Raw genomic sequence first — 21,663 nt, 5'->3', positions numbered from 1 at the left:
AGGTTATGACAAATAAAGCTGCTCTGAACGTCTGCGTACAGGTTTTTGTGTGAACACAAGTTTTTCTTTCTCTGGGATTAATGCTCAAGGGCAATTGTTGGGTCATATGATAATCTCATGTTTATTTTTATAAAAAACTGCCAAACTGTTTTCCAGAGTGGCTGTACCATTTTACATTTCAACCAGCAATGTATGAATGATCCAGTTTCTCCACATCCTTGCTAGCATTTGGTGTTGTCACTATTTTTGATTTTAGCCATTCTGATAGGTGTGCAGTGATGTCTCATTGTGGTTTTAATTTGCATTTCCTAATGGCCACTGATACTGTACTTCTCCTCATGTGCTTATTTTCCATCCGTATATTCTCTTCCATGAAATGTCTGCTCATAGCTTTTGCTAACTTTACCACTGGATTGTTTTGATTTTTTTTTTTACTAAGTTTTAAGAGTTCTTTGTATGTTCTAGACATTAGGCCTCTGTTGGATGTGTAGTTTGTAAATATTTTTCCCATTCCATAGCTTGTCTTTTCATCCTTAAAGAATCCTTCACAGATCAAAAGTTTTTAATTTTTATCGGGTGCAATTTATCACTGTTCTCTTTCACGGACTATGCTTTTGGTGTCAAAGTTAAGATTCTTTGCCTAGCCCGAGGACCAGAGTTTTTTCTCCTATTTTTTTCTAAAAGTTTTGTGGTTTTATGCTTTACACTGAAGTCTATGGTTCATTTTAAGTTAGTTTTTTATAAAGGTTTACGTCGTGAGGTTTAGGTTGAAGGTCACTTTTTCACGATAGGTGTCCAATTGCACCAACATCATTTGTTGAAAGGGCTCTTCTTGCTCCTTTGAACTGCTTTTGCCCCTTTGTCAAAAATCGGTTGGCGTCTTTTTAATGGTGGCATGAATGTCCTGTCCCCAGACATAAAGGTCTGCCCCCAGCAGTAGATAACTGATGGCAATCCAGACTGTGGCAGTGCCCCAGTCAGTGCAAATTTATTCGTGAAAATGTAATTACTAACAGAGAAGGGAAGTTATTGCAGTCCTTGCGGCTTAAGGAACATTTCCGTACAGCGGCAGACTAGCAGCACGGTTCTCTCACCAAGTCTCAGCAGTTTTCAGCAACTTGTTGAATTTCATCTTGCTCATTATCAATCTTCTGATGGACACTTCATCCTTTCATACAGTGCTTTAAAGGTCACAAACTTTATCCACATGCCCAGCCACCTTCTATAGCATGTTTCCTTTGGCTCTTTGGTGCTTCAGGTCAACTCGATGTCTCTTCTGGACATTTAGAAGATGGAAGGAAAAGAAGAAGCCATGAATTTAGCACCCAGAGTAGTCCTTAAACATATGCACCGCCCCTCCTTTATGTCAACATCAAACTGAATGTTCATTTTCCATTTCCGTGATTTCTCTATTAGGTACTGTTAATTCTTTACCTGGAATATACATGATGTCTCTCTCTATGCTTTCAGAGAAAAGAAGTTCAGCAAATATTTTCTAATCAAGGAAATGCATCCCTGCTAATCTTTTCCTACTCACTCACTCCAGGAAGACTATACCTGGAAGTTTTCCCAGCCAGACGCTGAACGTCTGATTTCTAGTTGGGCAGAGATGGAGAGTGTGGCGCTCCAGGGCTTGAAATGCTGACCACAACCACACACAGGCCACCAGAGTTCAGCCTTCTGTTCTACGGCCCTCTGCCCCACTGTGCAGAATCATGACCTAACTCCCCGTGTCTGCCGACCAGCAGCCTGACTTCTCCTCCCTTCCCCAGTCTGATTGCTTCCTGTGCAGTTTGCAGTTTCTCTGAGGCTCTCCTGTGGTTTTGCTTCATTGACTCAGACAGTCTTAGTTTCCCTCTTTCTCCACGTGATTCTTGCTCGAAACGGAACCCCTTCCTGCCAGGAGCTCCCCACATCCATCTCCACTGGCATCCCAATGAAAGAAGCCAGTCTCTGCATCATGAGCTTCTGCTTCCATCTCCAGGCCACAGCCACACCTGCTGTGCCCAGGCAATGACAGATCTGGCTCAGGGTGATTGACATTTGTTTGGAGGAATTTGATATAGTCCTACACTCCCTTTGTCACATCTGCCTCTTGCTATCCACTGTCTCATTCTCAATTTACTCACAGTGAGAAAAGTTGCTAATCTAGTCAGAACCCAAAATATTCATCCGCCATGTTTTAGCAGTGTTGGGATTACTGCAGCTTGAAGGAAGGAAACCAGGCCTCACACTTTCTCTAGGTTTTTCCTCTCCCATGCAGTAAATATGTCTGGGCATGGATTACTACTTAGGGAAGATTTCCACTCAAGGTGGGTAGGTGTGTAAGTTGACCCACAGTCTGACCAGCGGAAATAGTATATTTCTCTTCAATGTGTGGTTCCAAAATTTAGATTCAGAAGAAGGTGGGAGAATCTACTTCAGCCTCAAGGCCTAAACTGAATTTCTCAATATAGGTTTTACCAGAGCTCTACACTCTCCACCAGCAAAAATCCCAAATCCAACTGCTTCCCCTTTTTAAACCTTCTCACCCTTTAAATTATAATCCTAGTGTCAAAGGACGAGGCCAGCACTCAATACCTGACACAGAAACTGAATTTGCTGCTTGGTAAGTGAGGGAGAGCTGCGCGTGGAAAGTGAAGTCTCCCAGAGCAAAGCAAAGAGTTGATCTTATATAAGGTTTGGCAGCGTGGAGTTCAAGGAAAATCCATTTTCCCTCAGAAATTTTAAGATATTTCTTTATTAGCTTCTAGTATCCAATGTTGAAATCAGAAAGCTGATGCGGATCTAATGCTTTTTTATTTATAGGACTTTTTTTCTCCTCTGGAAGTATTTAGGATTTTTCTCTTTAATTTTAGTGTCCTGAGATTTATGACAGCCTGCTTGGTTTAGTTTTCTCTTATTTATCTCACTCACATTTGGTGACCATTTTGAATCTGAAAACCTGTGCATTTCTTCTGCTCTGAAAAATGTTTCTCTATGGTTTCTTTGACTAGTTGGTCTCCTCTCATTCTTCTGTTCTCTCCTCTGGGATCTTCTCTCACTCATGTTAGAATTTCTAGATCCATCCTTCATGCCTTTCTTACTTCTCTTACCTTCGATCTTCTCTTACTTCCTGTTGCATGCATTTATAGCTGTGGTGCTTCTGTGCTGCATTCTGGGAGAATTCTTCAACTCATTAATTCTCTCTTCAGTTGTGTCTATTCTGCAATTTAGCTAATCTCATTTTTTGTGTATTTTTATTGTTGCTGTTGTTGTTTTATTTTTGTTTTCTGGATGATTAAAATTTTTATCTCCAAGTCTTTAATTTGTTCTCATTCACAATAACCTATTCCAGACAACATAAAATAAATATCATCCCTTCTCTCTATAAAGAGATTAATCTTTTTTAAAATTATTGTCTGTTTTGTCTATTCTGTAGGTTTTATGGTAAAGTACCAGAAACATTGGTAAAAATCAGAATTTTGTGCTAATTTCAAGTATGTTTTCACTCAGAAATTTACTGCTACAAAAATGTTGACTTATTCAAAGTAGGTTGCTTTCCTTCAGATGTAACTTTTAAGGATCACTGTCTGAATTTATCATTAATTTTTGTGAAAACACAACAACAAAAAAAAGATCTTCTTCTCTCTCCCCTCAAACTTCCTAAACTGGAATATAATTTTCTTTGCCTAACTCCTGTCTGTTAATCAACAAGATAGAAATAGTAGTTTATAAAGGACTTTGACCAACTGGAATTTTTTAAGTGAGTTAAATCATTGAAAAAATGGTTAATTAAGCATTAAGGGGAATCTAGCAAAGTTTGCAAAAGTCAAAGTTTGTTCAAGAAGATTTTATTAGAGGAAAAAATATCATTTTTAGTTGAATTTGGAAAACAGTGAATGGAAATCCAAAATACTATTTAGAGAACAAAGACAGATTCTGCGTACTTTTTAACAAAATACTTGTTAAGACAAATGGGAAGAAAATGGCAAAATTTGATGACATTGCACAGTTCCCCAACCAATTTTCTTAAAGTTTACCAGTGAAATCTTCCTCGCTGAAATTGAAATTCTCCTGCAGTCTCCATCGTACTCACTTTGTACGCAGCCTGAGACGCCAGTGACCTCCTTTCCCAAACTCTCAGCTTCCCTGATTTTTGTGACACTTTTCTCTCTCGGATCTACCTCTCTAATTGTCACTCTCAGTTCCTTTTCTTATGCTACTCCTTAAATGTCAGCAAATTCGGAGGTTTTGACCTCCCAGTCTCTTCTGGTTCTATGCAGGCTCTTATCAGAAATCCAGTCCACTGGACAATCCCTATCATTTCCTCTGGATGAACGATTCCTTGTTCAGCATCTCCAGCTCAGGCCTCCCCACCGATTTCCAATCCAAATTCTCAACTGCCTGCTGTATGGAATATGTTCTCAAAGACCTTGACTCTTCATTCACACCTCAAGTTTAGCATACACTAAATTGAATGTATTCATATTTCTCTCACAACTTATGCCTCCATCTGATTCGCCCATATGGTATCACAGTTATCCACTTTGCTAACTCTAGCAGTTTCTGAGGGCTGCCATAATGAATTACCACAAACTTAGTGGCTTAAAATAACAGAAATTTACCTTCCCACAGTTCGGGAGGCTGGAAGCCTGAAATCAAGGTGTTGGCAGGGTTGGTCCTTGTGAAAACCTGAGGGAGAATCTGATCCATACTTCTATCCTAGCTTCTGTTGGTTGCCAAAGTACAAGCATCACTGGCAACCAAGAGAAGCTAGGAGAGAGGTACAAATCAGATTCTCCCTCAGTGATGCTTGTTGTATCTTGGCTTGCACTCCAATCTCTGCTTCTGTTATCACACGTCATTCTCCCCGTGTGTCTGCTCCATGTCTTCATTTGGCCTTCTAATAAAGACACCAGACATGAGATTCGGGGCCCACCCTACTCCAGTATGATCTCATCTTAACTTAAATAGTTACATCTGTAAAGACTCTGTTTCTAAATAAGGTCACATTCTGAGGTTCCGGGTGGTCATGAATTCTGGCTGAGCACTATTCAATGCAGTACACTGGCAGTAAACTTGAAATTTACAGCAACCCACATATTTTAACTCGACTTGTCAAGTCATACTTCCTCCTCACCACAACTCATCATCTTGTTTCATTCATTTTTCTAAAGCCTAGCCAATAATGGTCCTCTTCTGCTTAGAATTCTGCTATTGTTCCCTGCTGATCTCAACTGAACTTTCAAGTCAAGTTATAGGTGATCTGGGAACCTCTGTTAAAACGTTTGAACTTTTATTGTACTTCTCAAGGCAGCAACCAACACTCCTTTCCTTAGGCTGTTTCCTTTGCCTTGAATAATTATCAGTCAAAGTGCCATTCACCCTCCAATGTTCTACTCAAATATCACCTCCTCTGTGAACACATCCCTGAGCGCCACCCAACCATCTTATCCCATCACAATTAGTTATCCCTTTGTGCTGTATTAAAGCAAAAATCTTAAACAAGAGAACATGCATCCCTGAGTGTACATGAAAATTTTCCAAGTTCTTAATAAACACAGTTTTAAAAAAATCAATTTCAAGATTTACATCTTACGTATGTACTTTCTTAAAACTGATATTCCTGAGTACACCTGAAGACTACAAGTTTTTCTTTCCTATCATCCCTTTCATGATGGCTTTTCTCCCACTTCACGAAGGTAAGGCCTACTTATAACCCATCTTGAAGTTACTATGACACATTGCCCTGGAGTGCAAAGACTTCTGCAATCCCAAACAAGGGAAAGTTGTCAATTATGTGATTCTTTTTGCCCATATCTCTAATTGAATTTAAATAAAAAAGGAATGCTACTATATATTCTTTTCATTAACTTCTTCTTTAAAAGTTTTCTCTGTATCCTACCAAAAAAAAGGAATAAATTTCATTCTATCAGTAACTAATTATTTTTTCTTCCATAGGTATATAAACAAATTTTAAAAGCCTCACCCATCTCAATAAGAAATCACTATCCAAAAAGACTTTCCTTCTATGTTTGTTTATGAAAATTTGTAAAATATGTTTACTCTTTACCAATTCTTTACTCAAGGAACCATGAGGAATAATTCTTTTAAAAATATACAATTAGTAATATGAACAAGAAAAATCAAATATCAAATATAGCTCAAAGGAAGCATAGTTATATAAGGCATAACCATGGGTTCTCCCTTCTACCCCCATTTGATTTTTCGTTTATCTCATGAGATATATGTTTCTTCATCTGTATTTGCCTTTTTCCCTTCAGTCACAAAATTATCTAAAGAAAAATATATTCATATCTTCTGTATATAGGTAGGTGGGGGAGAAGATGAGCCAAGATTACTCCAGAAAAGAAGCTGGAAAAAAGAAAAAATGAAGTAGATTGACATATTAATCCCCAGTTAATACAAAAAGAAAAGTGTATAATAGTTAAAATATAGTTATGTATTTGAAATGCTGGCATGCTTTCTAACACAATTTTCAGCATTTTAACTGTTAGGTAGGTTTGCACAGTACAAACTGGTGTGGTTAAGTGGCAATTATGTGGTCAATTAGGGCTTATAGATAATTCAGGAAAAGAAAAAACATTCTCCTTAGGTCTTCGGGTGTGAATTAGACATTTTGACAGTTTGGATACCTGACTGCACAGTTAGTGACCCGCCAACCCTCAGCTTCACTTTGCTTAGATTTTTTTATTGCATTGAGGCACATCAAATAAGGTCAAACAAAAGGTTAGAAGTAGTGGGTTTATTTATTCAATAGACATTTATTAACTTTTATTGTGGAGTATAAAGGAAACATACAGTTTCTGACCTTGAAAACTTCAGTCTGTGAGGATGTCATCCACTCATGTTGCTTCAAACACCCCATATCCACTGAGGACCCCCAAGACCCGGCCAGAGCTGTATTTCTGAATGTCCCCTGGGCATCACAAGAAGGTCCCACCACACAAGGTCTTACACAACCTTGAGTAGAACATATACACACACACAAAATATTCATTTTTTCCATGCACCCACTACGTACAAATATCTCCTTTCTGAATTCCTATTTATATTAGTGTCTTCATGAATCTAGTCTATTTTAATAGAAACTTAGGAGTTATTCTTGATTCCTTATTTGGATTTATCCAAAAGATCCAGAAAGTTCAAATCCTTTGATTTCTGCCTCTAAAATATTTCTTTAGCCCTTCTCTTTTTCCCCCACCAGCTCTAACCCAATCTATTAACTTCCTTCCTTGCCTCCATGCATTGACACTGCTCCTCTTCAACTCAACCACTGCTGCTGCTTCTCCAGAACTTCCACCTTCTCACACCCTTCATTTGCTGAATACTCTGCATTGGCTCCCGTTAGCCTACAGGTTAATGTCCAAACTCCTAAGCGGGTCATATAGGACCCATCATAACCCAACTCCACTCTCCTTTCCAGACATGACCACCACCACTCCTACTCTGCCTGCCACCTGGCCCCCTCCATGTACACACTCTGTTCCAGTCACACCAAAACACTTGCTGAACATGTCATGTGTTTTCACGTCTTTGAACACACTGTTCTCAAGTCCCAGAAGGCCCTTGTTTCATTTCTCTGTCAAAAGCCTTCTGATTCCTTCAGACTGAAGAAGCTTTCTCTGTACAGCCCCTCCTTGATAGCACAGGCCAAGTTCGATGTGAGCAGAGCACTTCATGCATATCTTTGTTATTAGCTACTTCTTTACATCCTTGCCCCCACTTTGAAGTATGAACATCCGTAGGGCTAGTGTCTGTCTAACTCTCTAACTCTATATATGTTTCCAGTGCATAAAGTAGAATCTCAATAATCACTTGACAGATGGATAAACTTCTAGGCTCACTAAGACTTTAAGAAGAAATGAGTGAAATGATATACATGACAACACTTCTCAATCAGAAAGAAAAGTTTTTCTGGTTTTGTGGCCCTAATGTTCCCCTATTTCTGTATTGTTTAAGACGTGTCAGATTTTCTTTCACCGCTGCTCAGTCTTCACCACCTTGAGAAGGCTTACAAAGGTCGTAGTTAGTGGGATACACTTGAAGAATCTCGATGCTGAGGCAAGACTTTTGACTTTTGAAAGAAGTATAAATTATAGAATGATAATTAGAAGAGGAGAGAAAAAGACATGAAAGGTCTGGGAATCTGTAAACAATTACAGATACGATATATTTGTGGGCCTGATGGGGAGTAGAGATTAGTGGAGAGAGGCTCATACTAGAGTTCTCTTCAAATGGAACTCACGAGTTACCCAGTTCCAATGCGAACTCTGTGGTCTGGTTTGGAAGTGAGATAGAAAGAACAGATATGGATATGAGGAGGTGAGAATGGATAGAACCCATGTGGGGCTGTGTAGACCCAGTGTCAGACCTCAGGAGGAAGGTAGAGGGAGTTAGAGCTCTGAGGAAAACCTGTGCGGAAACTCAGATTGTTATGAAGTATACTAGTTTATACCTTATACCCGTCCTAGTCTGTATGTTTTCTTAGAAAGGAAGTTAATTAAAGCACGCTAACTATATTAGTTTTCTATTGCTGCGTAACAAATGATCACAAACTTAGTTACTTAAAACAACACCCATTTGTCAGCTCACAGCTCTGCAGATCCAAGTCTGGGTGGGCGTTTCTGGGTTCTTTGCTGAAGGTCTCGAACAACTGAAATCAAGGTGCCAGCCAGGCCTGGCGGGGCCCTTTACCTGGAAGCACCAGAGAATAATCTGCTTCAAGCTCATTCCAGTTACTGGCAGAATTCAGTTCCTTGTGGCTGTGGGACTGTGGTCCTTGTTTCCTTGTTATCAGCTAGCCAAGGATCACCCTCAGCTCCTAGAGGCCTCATGCAATTCTTATCAGCGGGCCCCTTTCTTCTTCAAAGCCAAAAGTGAAGAATTTCTCACAAGTAAAATCCCCCTCATGCTTCATTTTCTGCTCTGTCAGCAGCTGGAGAAACTCTCTGCTTTTTAAGGTCTCATTTGATGACATCAGGCCCATCTGTATAATCTCTTAAAGTCAAGGAGCCATCTAACAAGAACTAATTATGGGAGTAAAATCCACCATATTCATTTTTCCCAGGATCATGCAGGACGTGTCCACCAAGGGGCCATCTTATAACTCTGCCTACCACGCCAGCTATAGCTTTTTTTCTAAAAATGACAGAATTCAGTGGCAGAGTCACGGTCGCCAAGATCCACTATGGTCAAGAATGGCCATTTGCTATTTGTGCATTCTAGGTTTTCTGTGGCAAATCTGGTTTGTACCAGCACTATTTCCATCAAACCCAATGCTTGAATTGTCCTATTCAATTGCAGAAAAGAGCAGTTAATAATTCTGAGTATATAAGGAAGGTGAAGACTTGATCCCTTCCCTGTATGTATCTCCTCCTGCATGACTTTATCTCCATTGCCACTTTTCCCCTCATTTAGTCCAAAGAGCAAACCACCTGAAGCCCCCATTATAAACGAGTATTCTGACGCCCAGCTACACAACCTGGTAAAGAGGATGCGTCAAAGAACGGCCCTGTACAAAAGGAAGTTGGTGGAAGATGATTTATCCTCACCTGAAGCCAGCCCCAAAACTGGTAAGCACTGTCACCTCAAAGAACTGGGAAGAAGGAAGTTGTGAGGGAACTATATTTTGCAAATGTCTTAGTTTGGGTTCCCCCAGAAGCAGACCCAGAGACAACGATTTGGGTATAAACAGTGGATGTTGAGGGGGACTCAGGAAGGAAAAAGCGGGCAAGAAAGACAGAGAAGGGAGTTAAGACCATAAAGGTGTGTTAATGACCGGGTTACTACTGTGGGCCACCGGTGCTTGATCCAGCTGAAAATCTATGCGGATGACACTCACTCGGAGATTAAGAATTATCCCGAGAGGGTCTGGCCCCGTGGCCGAGTGGTTAAGTTCGCGCGCTCCGCTGCAGGCGGCCCAGTGTTTCGTTAGTTCGAATCCTGGGCACGGACATGGCACTGCTCATCAGACCACGCTGAGGCAGCGTCCCACATGCCACAACTAGAAGAACCCACAACGAAGAATACACAACTATGTACCGGGGGGCTTTGGGGAGAAAAAGGAAAAAATAAAATCTTTAAAAAAAAAAAAAAGAATTATCCCGAGAGAAGATGGTGGATTGATTCCCCAGCTCCTGTCCTTCGTTGGTTGAGGGTTGCTGCTGGGGCATGTTGTAACTCTCCAGCGCTTCAAGCAAGCCAGCAGGGAGAAACCCTCCAGCCAAGAGCCGCAGGGAGCCCTCTGCACGTGACAGCCAGGGCCATGGCATATGCGCAGACCAACAACCACATCTGCCATAGCAGGATTTATTGTAAATCTTAACTAAGAACACCCACAGTATACAAACTGCCTATGATAACAATGCAGGACACTGAGTACACAACAGAGCAAAGGGCATCAACAGTCACACAAGGGGAAGGACGGCTACCAACCTCGCTGGTCATTACAGAAATACATTTGTGAAAAATTAATAAATACGATGAAGCAGAGCACCAAAGAGACGTACACTATGATTGCATATATGTAAAATGTTTGTGTATGCACGGACAAAGAAATAGAAGAAAGTTTGGTTGTTTAATAACAGATAAATAAAAATAAAATTGTTAATTACGTGGGATGGAGTTGAGGGTTTCCTTATAATTCTGTAGAAGGGAAGTTGGATTTTCAAAATAAACTATGTATTGCATAATAGTTTCTTTTAAAGAGAAGAGGCTAAAATAAAACATAGTCCTTATAGTTTGATGACTGTATGTTGAAAAGAATACTTTGAGCTTTATTTGCTCGTAACTTGAAGGATGTATGTGAGGTTAAAGAAGCCTGAAACTGAATCCCATAGAACTGTACACATTTGTAACGCTCCTGCTCAATGCAAAGCCAAAGCACACACTTTCTTTATGCTCCAAAATATGTGAGAATCAGGTTTATATTTAAAATATCCTATTTGTAACACCTGTGGGACACTTAATTAGTGAGCTTAAACGTATATATTTCCAAATTCCAGTTCATTAGATGGATATTGTCACCATGTCACTATTTTAAGTGTCACAAAATGTCTCATCTGCCTGTATGGAAAGGGGAAGATTCTGGAATGTTCTGACCTCAAGAAATCCAAGCTTTTTCTCATTAAGCCAATTTAAGTTAATTTAACCTCTTAAAAACGTTTTCATCTCCTTTCTTCCTCTAAAGCAAAACCCACAGCTGTATCCTCAACCCAAGAAAGCAATGCTCAGCCCAAAGAAGAACATTACTATCACGTGTTGTGTTGGAAACTGCGGAAGATGCCTCTGACAGAGTACTTAAAGCGGATGAGACTCCCGAGAAGCATAGATTCGTACACGGGTACCGTCAAAGGGGGACTGTCCTGGGGGAGGGCCGGCTGTTACCAAGAACCTCTGTAACCAGTGTCGCAGAGGGCTTCCATGTTCCCTGGCCCACATTCTGAATCTACCCAGAAAGCAGAATTTAGACTATATTAAATATGCAATGGCTCCTTTGTCCCTCTCTGATGAGGACAACAGATAAAATATTCTTGCCTGTTTTTAAAAGACAGTCAGGGTCTGTCCTGCCCCTAATTATACCTTTGAAAAGAAAGCCCCAGAGCAGTCAGCAATATTTACACTGACCCCCGGCTCAAAAACCATCGTAAGTGTTCATCTTCTTCCAGGGCTCACACTGTCAATTATTCTAACTGGACACATCCCCTCCTACCGCCTCCCGGGGGCAAAGGGCCTGGGACAGCCTTCGGGGTCTGGTTCTCTGCCCTCCCCTCACCCACACATCTTGGGGCAAGTGAGGCCGTTCACCACACGCCCGTGACCCTGCGGCTGGGCTGCCCACAAGCAGAGCCTGCTGTGGCCACCCTGGGCGGGGAGCCCAGCTTCTCTGGGTTCCCCTTGCCATCCATGCAGTATTTTCACTCGGGTACAGGCTCAGAGTGGCCCCTTCTCTATGAGATAGGAGAGACACTCTCCAAAGCTGACAGGACCACCTTAGCGCCCAGCACCCAGGGCCTCTCGCTCTGGAGCAGGATGGTCTGTCTGAGTGTCCATGGAGGCACCTAGAGGAGAGCTCCTGGCTCCAGAGCTGCCTAAACTGAGCGAGAGGGTTATTTCAATGCCTGTTGCTGCCGTGTGGGTCACCCCAGTTGCTGTTTTTCTAGATCGTCTCTATCTCCTGTGGCTCCTGCTCGTCACCGTGGCCTATAACTGGAACTGCTGGCTCATCCCACTGCGCCTCGTCTTCCCGTATCAGACCCCGGACAACACACACTACTGGCTCATCACGGACGTCGTGTGTGATCTCATCTACCTTTGCGATATGCTGTTAATCCAGCCCAGACTCCAGTTTATAAGAGGAGGAGACATCATAGTGAGTCATAAGGGGAAAGCAGAAACTAACGAATGAATATCAGGTCTGCCCACAAAAAACAAATTAGCTTTGTTTTATTTCATGTCTGACTGGATGGGTCTTTAACCACTGGAAACCACCAGTATGATAATAATCATAATTATTATTATTATAACAATAACAACAAGACAACCATCAAGCGCTCCCTATGTGCTGGGGACCATGCATCGCCCTGTGCCTTAGTTTCCTCGTCTTGAAAATGGGAATAACAATAGCACTTCATCCTGTTAATAGGAGACCGGATGAACTGATGCATGTACACTGCCTGGAACTGCGCCTGGTGCCTCTGAGTGCATATCAACCGTGAGCTCTCATTATTATTCCGGTTGATTTATTTACAATGCCTCACTCAGTCCCGTCAATCACCTTATGAGGAAGATATTATTAGCCCCATTTACAGATACAGAAACTGAGGTCTGGAGAAGGTAGGTGAAAAGTAGTGGAGTCAGGATTCAAACCCAGGGCTTGACTCCAAAACCCACGCTCATTACGACCACACCGTGTTGGCTCAGTTGGCGAGTTTTTCAGAATTCGATATTACCTGAGGATACAAAGATAATGCCAGGTCTGAAAGGTCAAAACCGTGCACATACATATTTTAACTAAACAATGTTTAAAAAATATATAACTTATCAATGCAAAAATAAGAAATAGTTTAATACACCTTCCTCTCGTAATCAAGCCTCCCGCAGTCTGCGAGGCCATAGTTCTCCAGCACGTGATCATCTGCGGTTCCCCTCAGTATTTCTTTACTTGAGGCGGTATTATTTCCTTCATCAGAGTCGGCCCTGCCTCCTTGGGAGACAAGGTGGTGTTGTGAGAAAGCACCAGGCTGTGAGTGTGGTAGGACACAGACTGAGTCCTGTCTATCATTGTATAATCAGCACTTAGCACAGTGCTTGCACACAGCACAGAAATCAAGTCCAAGGTTTTAGACCTGGACCCTTTGGGAAAATCCACTTAAAAAGGGAAGAAAAGCATTCATGACCTTTTTAATTAGTGTAGACTCTGATGTAGTGGCCACAAGCCACATGTGTCTATTCAAATTTGTTTTAATTAATTAAGATTAAATAACATTAAAAATTCAAGTTTCTCAGCCACACTATCCCTATTTCCAGTGCCCAGTATCCATAAGTGGCTAACGGCTACCATATTGGATAGCAAAGAATATTTCCACTATTGCAAAATGTACTGTTGGAATGTGCTATAAGGCAATGAGAGAACAACGAGCCATCAAGGTCTCCATCGAGAGAGCAAACCATGGGCGTGGAAGGTATGCCATGCAGACAGGTGCAAATCAAGCACAGAGACACACAGTAGTCGTTTTGTTTTGTTTTTCAATTAATACAGTATCTGCTGGCCTATCTTCCTTTTGCTCTTCACTTTCTAGATTCACCACATCCCACGTCTCACCGTCAAATGCAGTGACCAACTAGCATCCTTACCCTCAGGAGAAAGTATCTTCTCCTGGATTTATTCTCAGTATTGAGGGAATTTCATAGCCAATCTGATTAATCTAAGACATAAACAAAAGAATGTGTTTTCACAAGCACACACCTAAATCTAAGAGCTTCTCCTCCTTGGTCCTTTCCCTAGCTGCCTAGCAGGATGCTTCCTTCCCAACTGATGTCCACTGAAACATCTTTCCACAGTCCCAGCAAGGGCTGCACAGAACAGATCCCCCAATGTCGCAGTAGGAAGAGCAGAGTGACCCAGTGTGTGGCACCTTGGGTTATATATGTTTTTGTAGAAGAGAAGAAGATTTCTTAATCTCCTCAATATTTATTTTCTTTTGAATCTCCAGATGATTTTAAATTATCAAAAAGCTGAAAGAAGTCATTTTGGTTATTTTTCTTCTAAAAAAAATATTGTTTGCTGGGGAATACCTCCTTTATTTGAAATCGTTCCAAGAAATAAACTCTAAAGGCAAGAACTAAAGCTGTAGCAAAAATCTACTCAAAATAGCCTTTGTGCGGACTTCAGAGTGTTGGTTAACCCACCAGCACTGTCCCCAGAGCTCACTGGCAGCTTGATGAATGATGATGACGGTGTACAAATAAGGAGTAAACACCACCAAAAAAAGAGCGCTAATTTCAACCTCCATTAGATGCACAAGGGGGGAGAAAATCGATGTTTGACAAATGGAAAATGACAAAATCAGTAAGGGGAGACTTCTATTTTCAATTTTATAAGAGGCCTTTGCACACAATAGAGTGTTAAAACCAAGAAAAATAACCAATAAAAACACACTCAATGGGCTCTATTTAAAATGCATTACCATAAGCTACAAACATAGAACGGGAACTAATTGCTTTGTTTGTTCAAAAGACGTTTAATGGTTTCCTTGATTTAGAGTAGGTAGCTTTAGCCTTTGAAACTGGGTTACATTTTGGTAAGAAAACTATGTAAGTGGAGTACCCAACTTGAAGGTCTCTACATTTGGCTATCTATGCTAGCTTTGGTGTACACCAGCAAATTATTCATTCATTCATTCATTCAACTAACATTTATTAAATACTTGCAGTTGCCAGGTACTGCATCAGGGCTGGAGAATGAAAATATGAATTCCCCAAGGCCTTAACGGAAAACAGATAAGTAACAGACAACACTTTGAGGTGCTAAAAGCCACAATACTGGGAACTGGGAGGGTTTGCAAGTTTTCCACAGCATTTATTTACTGTATCTTTCTTCTGAAAATGGTGCTGCACAAATAGAGATCAGAATTTTGAATCAAGAACCAAAAAAAAAAGTCACTTGTCTTAATTTCCTCTATAGACAGCAGAAATAAAGTTGGAAATGACCATGGAAATTAGATATGAGACTCTGCCACCCACAACACTTTGCTAAACCTAGAATCACAAAGGATCCATGCAGATGCGAGCGCCATCTGGTGATGATGTCAATCAGGCATCATTTTACTCAACTGCTTTCAGCGCTTAATGCTCTCAATGTTTATAAACTGACCTGAAGAAAATTAACCACTCCCTTCTCTGTGCTCTCTACACTTTACTCATGCTTCTGTTATTTAACTGTTAAATAACAATTAGGATAATTATGATGTAGTAGAACCAAACAGCTCAGGGTCAAATTCCACTAGCAGCATTATATGAAGAAAATAAAGTTACCCTTTCATTGAATACTATCTTTTTCATCCATAAAATGGGAATAGTAGTATCCACCCCATAAACCAATTGTGACGATTAAATAAGACTGTGTACACCTAGTGAGGGTTTGGCATCTAGAAGATGTGCAGCAAATTGTTGAATAAATCAGATGAATGAATATCCACATACTTAGCTTCTCCCTGTTGTCTCATACTTGTACAAGGAGCTCTCTTTCTTACCTGATAATAAGTTTCTTATTAGAGAGTAGGGACAGTATTCGATTCATTTCCTTATCTATCCTAGGAACTCAGAGTTTACTCAAGAAACGTCTGAAGGAATGAATGAAGGGTAATCTTGGTTCAAGTATTTTCTTTCCTTGAATAATTATGTAATCTGCATTGTATTTGTTTCAGATGACATTATTATTTTTGAAGCACTTCTATCTGTTCTATGTGAAATTGTGGAGTTTCTATGAACTCTTTAAGAGAAGTAGATAACAAGTGCATATACTATACCTTGGTAGAGCTTCACCAAAAACTATTTATTGGGAAAGGATTAGGTGCAATTAGCATACCTTTCCCAAAGTAAGCCTCCTCTGAAGAAGCGTTGCCTGCATGACGATGAGGCTTAAAAGAAAGAGAATTAAATAGGGTGACATTTTAAAATAAGTGCCTAATTGTTACCGGTACACATGCTGATCCTCATAAGGCTGATGAAGCCAAACTTATTTAGCACTCCAAAGACGAGGAATTTCAGAATCATTAGATGAAATTTTCATTTAATCTAGCACGTTTTAGTTTCATTTACATTTATTCAATCATAGGATCATAGACAACCCTGAAAGAAAAGGGAAAAAATGTGCTAAAAAACGTTCTTCTGGCGTTTGAGGAAGAGGTGATGTTTTAACTTAACTTCTCAGACTTGAAACACGCCTGTCCCACACGAGCTTTGAAGCAGCTGATGGGTTTTACTCAAGCTTGGGACATGGTTCAACTTTACCTTCTATCTGTGTCTACCTGTGGCTCAGTAAGCCGTTTTGTTTCACAGTGAAAATCATTAAATGGGCAGGTCATATATTTTCTAACACATTTCTGCAAAATTTAGTATGCGTACATGAGCAAAAATTATAGCCAAAAAAAAGTAGGGGTGGGGGGTAGGAATTAGAGAGTTGGCTAACCAATCTCTAACATTGCTCAGCATTAGTTTAAAACTTCTGAAGTTGGACAGCCTGAATAATAATTGTTACAACATGTGGCTTCCTGTGTCCAAGTTATAATACGTTGGTCAACTAATTAATAGTATGCAGGCAATGCCTTCCTACCTGTAAGTGAAATATAGGCTTCTTAGTCCCACATTAGCATTAATTCTTTTAGATCTGAATGTTAAGAAATGCCTCCCTATTCATCTATCACTTCCCACACATTTATTGAGCAACTCCTGTGTGTGAGACATTGTGTTAGGAACTGGAGAAACAGAAGACAAAGACTTGGTCCCTTCCCTCTGAAGTAACTCAGAGTATGGAGGACAGACAGACAAAAGAAAAATCGTGGGGTTTTGTGGTGTGAATCATGAGAGAGGTGAGCCCTGGGGCTATGAGGGGTAGAGAAAACCACGTGAAGGAGGGGACACCTGGCCCAAATCTTGATGGATGAATTTAAGCTATCTGCACACCTCCACCACCAGAGAAAAGAGAAAAAATATGTTCCAGGCTCTGGGAAGGGCAAAGACATCAAGGCTAGAAACTCTGTGATGCATTTGAGGAACTATTTCACAGAGGTGTGGGTGCCACAGGAGGCCAGTAAGATAGAAAAAGTAGCACCGACCATGAAAAGGAGCTTGGATTTTTTCTTAAAGTCATGTGGAGGTACAGGATTTGACATAAATGGGGATTGTTCAATGACCTGATTTAGGGAGATCATCCAGCTGCCATTTTAGAATGGACCAAGGAGAGCACGACTAAAGGCAAGGAGACCAAGGCCAAAAGGGAGAATGGACCAGAGAAAATTTTAGGAAGAAGAATCAGTGGAACTTGGTGATTGGATGAGGGCTGAGGGAGGGTGAGTGACCAGTGTAGATGAGGATGCTTGTAGGATACTCAATAGGAGCAGGAGGAGGAGGAGCGTGGTAGGCTTAAGGGGAATGGAGAATGATGATGAATTCACATTTGGCATAGGTTACACTTGAGATGAGCAGAATTGCTAAATGAAGAAGACGACAGGCAGTTGCTCGTACAGGTCAACAGCTCAAGAAAATGATATTAGGTGGAGGCAGAGATTTGGTAGCATCAACATACATGGTGATCTTTGAAACTATGAAGGTGGATGGAACTTCCCAGGAAAAAGGATAAAGAGAAGATCACTGAGTCCCGGGGAACATTGACTCTGAAACGGCTAGCCCAAGAATCCAAGAAGGAAGCCACAAAGTTGAGACTGAAGAAGTAAACCAAGAATGGCCTTACAGATTCTTTAGAAAGACATAGTTTCAAGGACAGAATTGTTCAAAAAAATGTCAAATGCTTCAAAAAGTTTTACTCATGTCTTCATTCCTTTGTCTATTCATCCACTCAAATATTTATTGGGCTCTTCGTATTACCTAGCCACTAGTTTTATACAATTGCTAAACAAAATCGACTTTGTCTGGAGATAGATTGCCATTTAATGGAGTAAACGGATTTTAAATAAATGGACAAAGAAATACATGTGCAATTTCAAAACAGGGTGAATGCCGTAAAAAAAAAAATGCTAAGTACTTTACAGGATTCCCTGGGTGTGTTCGTTAGGAGGTCATCGGTGGCTTTCACCCACTGGCGGTCATGATGTAATAAGAGAAGAGAGCGAAAGTCAAACTGCCACGTCTTGAGGAATAAACATGAGGGAAAGATGTGGAACAAAGTGATGTAGGTGACTCTCTTTAAAACTGAGTGTGACAAACAACAGGGCAATAACACAAAGAAAACAAACGCCAGGGAAGGCTTTTTAGTTTAAGACAAGGATAGAGCATATTTATAGGTTGAAGTTGGAAGGAATGAGAAAGGGAAATAGCTATAAATATTTTCTGAAGTTGGAAAGTTGATGAAATTGGTTAAAATTTATATAAAATGTAAATATACCATTTCAGGTGGATTCAAATGAGCTAAAGAAACACTACCGGAGCTCTACAAAATTTCAGGTAGGTGACTGACAGTTTCAAGTTTGCTCAAGTAACCCATTGCCATTTTCACTTTGGGTCCCATCTATGGATTTCTACCAGAAAAAATCTGCTGTCTTTCAGAATTATAACCTTTGTAACAAAGTTTATACAGATGAAATTTTATTAGGCAAAGGTAGGCCCGAACTTTTTTCTTCTCAATAATTACCAGATATACTTCCTTGTACGTGCAAATGTGTAATTCAATATATGGGTCTTTATCAGGCAGAACAAAATGTTAGTGCCCACATTTAAATTCCAATTTAAATGTCAGGAAAGGAGTAGGAGGTGTACTTTGTCTTATGCACACAGAATTCTAGCCTCCAATTCATGTAGCATAATAGTGTAAAAGTCTACAAAATGGTTTCTACTCGTTTCTTTCTTGTCCATGTAAGCAAAATAACAACTAGAAAAGAAGCAACTACTTAAATAACATGGTATCTTCCCCAAATAAGAGTATAATCTTATGTTTTTCAACCATAATTATTTGCAAAGTACTTTCTTATCTTTTATTTGTTCCTCCCAACTCTGAGAAATAGGCAGAGATTGGTGGTTATCCAAGTTTGCCTAATCCATATGAGTGAACTCCAGACTCTCACTCCAAGGACAACCCTTTAGTGGCCTCAAATCTTGTTAAAAACTACAAATTTGGATTTACACGCCAAATTGTCCCTATTGGAGATCTCTGGTGATTAAAATCTCTTTCAATTTGTTTTTATCTCCAACTAATTTTTCTGTAAAAAATTGTCACATACTTAGACATATTGATAATAAATACTACTTTGATGAACTCTACAAAGGGGATGGATATTCTTTGTAAGTGCCACAAAGCTTATTCCGAACTCTTAATCACTTTCTTGCATTTGAATAAGAGCAAATTAACCATATATTTAATTTGAGTTTAGAAATGTAAAATTTTACATTCATTTAATTGTGGTCCCTTCTCCTTTTGAGTTCCCGTAGCACACCCTGCCTGTCTTCTGGCTTGTATTATAGTTATTTTTGTGCTTGGTTCCACCACTATTAGATAGTTAACTTTTTGTGGACAGAAACAATATCTCATTCTGATTTCAACTCAAACATGCCTCGCAAAGCACCTTGTACAAAGTGCAGTGTTAGTCAACACTTAATTCAATTTTCTACAGTCCCGTGAAAAATAAATCATCTCTACCTACACAAATCCATGCTAGTGTGTTAACATCAAACACAGCTGGTGACTGTCTGCACAGAGCAGGCAAGTGGGCAGTTGAGCAACCGGATAGGCAGCAAGTAAAAAGATCATGATTCTGACATATTAGTCCTAATAAAGTTATTTTAAAGGTAAAAAGGAAAGATCATTGTGATTTGAGCCAGAAAACATGGGTGTGGAAATAGCACTACACAAGTCAACGGCTCTGTGAGCCTGCCTTCTTCTCTGTGAGACATTATTTTAGTAGCTGTTCTGTATACTTCTCAACTTGTTACGAGGCTCAGTATCTGTGGGGTAAAATCAATGAGGTTTGATGATATGATGCAATTTCTAAACCAATACTTTTAGTAAGTAATTTGTTTATAATAGCCAATCTGGTTAAATCAAATTGAAAGTTCCATTTCTTTTCAATTGACCTAGGCTATTGTGAAATTCTGGTACACAATTAATTACCTCAACTCTCCATTTCATATATATGATCTTACAGAAAGCTCTTAACTGCTCTTAATTGTCTTAAGTAAATTCGATTTTTTTAATGTACCCTATTTTTTAAACCACATAAAAATTAATGAAAATGAATAACTATCTTACATAGAAGAATTTTTAGCTATCACTGCGATCAGGAAAGTATTCAAGTGTGATGTGTCATTTCACAAGTACCAGGGTAATAGAAGGCCGGAATAATTTAAGTATATGGTGAATTTAAAAATATCTATTTTTAGCCATAATAGCGCTTTCAGTACCTTTTCCCATTGGAGCTGCTGATTATTTGTAAATGGCACTGATTTCTTTCCTCTCTTCTCTCTTAGTCTGCACGGTCTCCGATAGATACTTTCACAGCAGTTTATTGTTAGCAATACGATCCAAAGTAGGCAGCAGTAGAGAGAATTGAGGAGTCTGGATGAGCCACCAAAAATATAATCAGTTCTGAATGCTGGAGAATTAGCTGGAACATAAAAATATATCACTGCGATGAATGGGCAATGATTTCAAATAAAATCAAGAGCGGACTTGATTTTCAGTCCAAGAGCCCCACGTTTAAAACACTATTAAAATGTATTTTAACATTAGCAGCCATGCCATCTCTGAAGTGTATGTGATAGGTCCAAAAAAGTCCCAGAGAATGCAGTGGCTGAGGCAACAGGAGGGGCAACGAGGTGGAAATGAAGTACGTCGGTAGTAGGCTACAAAATAGCGTCCTTGTTTTCATGGTTCTCATATGCCTTTCGGTGGCACCATGAAGGCAATTTCGTATTAAACAACAAATACTTCATGGCGGCTGGTCAGTTTTTATATACATCGGTATAAGTCAATCCATGTATAAAAAAGCATGTAAACACAACATAACTGTGAACATGTTCTTCCAACAGTTGGATGTCGCATCAATAATTCCATTTGATGTTTTCTACCTCTTCTTTGGGTTTAATCCAATATTTAGGACAAATAGAGTATTAAAGGTAAGATAATTACATTTAATTGTCTTCTTATAATAATGGAAATCTTGAAGTGATCTAAAATATCCTAAAAGTAGAATATTCTTAACTTTCCCAAACTCCCCTCCACTTTTCTGCCCCCGTCAATGCTATGAATTTTAAAAATTGAATGAAAGAGAAATATTGTTGTTTCTACTAATGGAAGTTGCTCTTAGCTGTTTTTATTCTGTATCTCATAATAGGTATTTTTATAATCTCAGATAGGAATGCCTTTTTACTTCTAAATACAACTATAATTACAAATGAATCTTTTATAATTTTATTCTTTTCCATATG

General features: G+C 39.7%; 1 protein-coding gene across 1 annotated transcript in view; it reads left to right on the top strand.

The window, feature by feature from the left end:
- The window catches only part of CNGB3 (cyclic nucleotide gated channel subunit beta 3), a 128,580-nt gene that overhangs the window by 48,009 nt on the left and 58,908 nt on the right, over nucleotides 1-21,663 (top strand). The window contains exons 4-8 of the mRNA XM_046642578.1: nucleotides 9,424-9,578; nucleotides 11,195-11,347; nucleotides 12,168-12,376; nucleotides 18,637-18,687; nucleotides 21,265-21,351. Coding sequence (XP_046498534.1) covers nucleotides 9,424-9,578; nucleotides 11,195-11,347; nucleotides 12,168-12,376; nucleotides 18,637-18,687; nucleotides 21,265-21,351 — 655 coding nt within the window. The remainder of the gene's footprint in view (nucleotides 1-9,423; nucleotides 9,579-11,194; nucleotides 11,348-12,167; nucleotides 12,377-18,636; nucleotides 18,688-21,264; nucleotides 21,352-21,663) is intronic.

The sequence above is a fragment of the Equus quagga genome, chromosome 16 (assembly GCF_021613505.1).
Source record: "Equus quagga isolate Etosha38 chromosome 16, UCLA_HA_Equagga_1.0, whole genome shotgun sequence".
NCBI classification, from domain to species: domain Eukaryota; kingdom Metazoa; phylum Chordata; class Mammalia; order Perissodactyla; family Equidae; genus Equus; species Equus quagga.
This window is presented reverse-complemented; position numbering and strand designations above follow the sequence as displayed.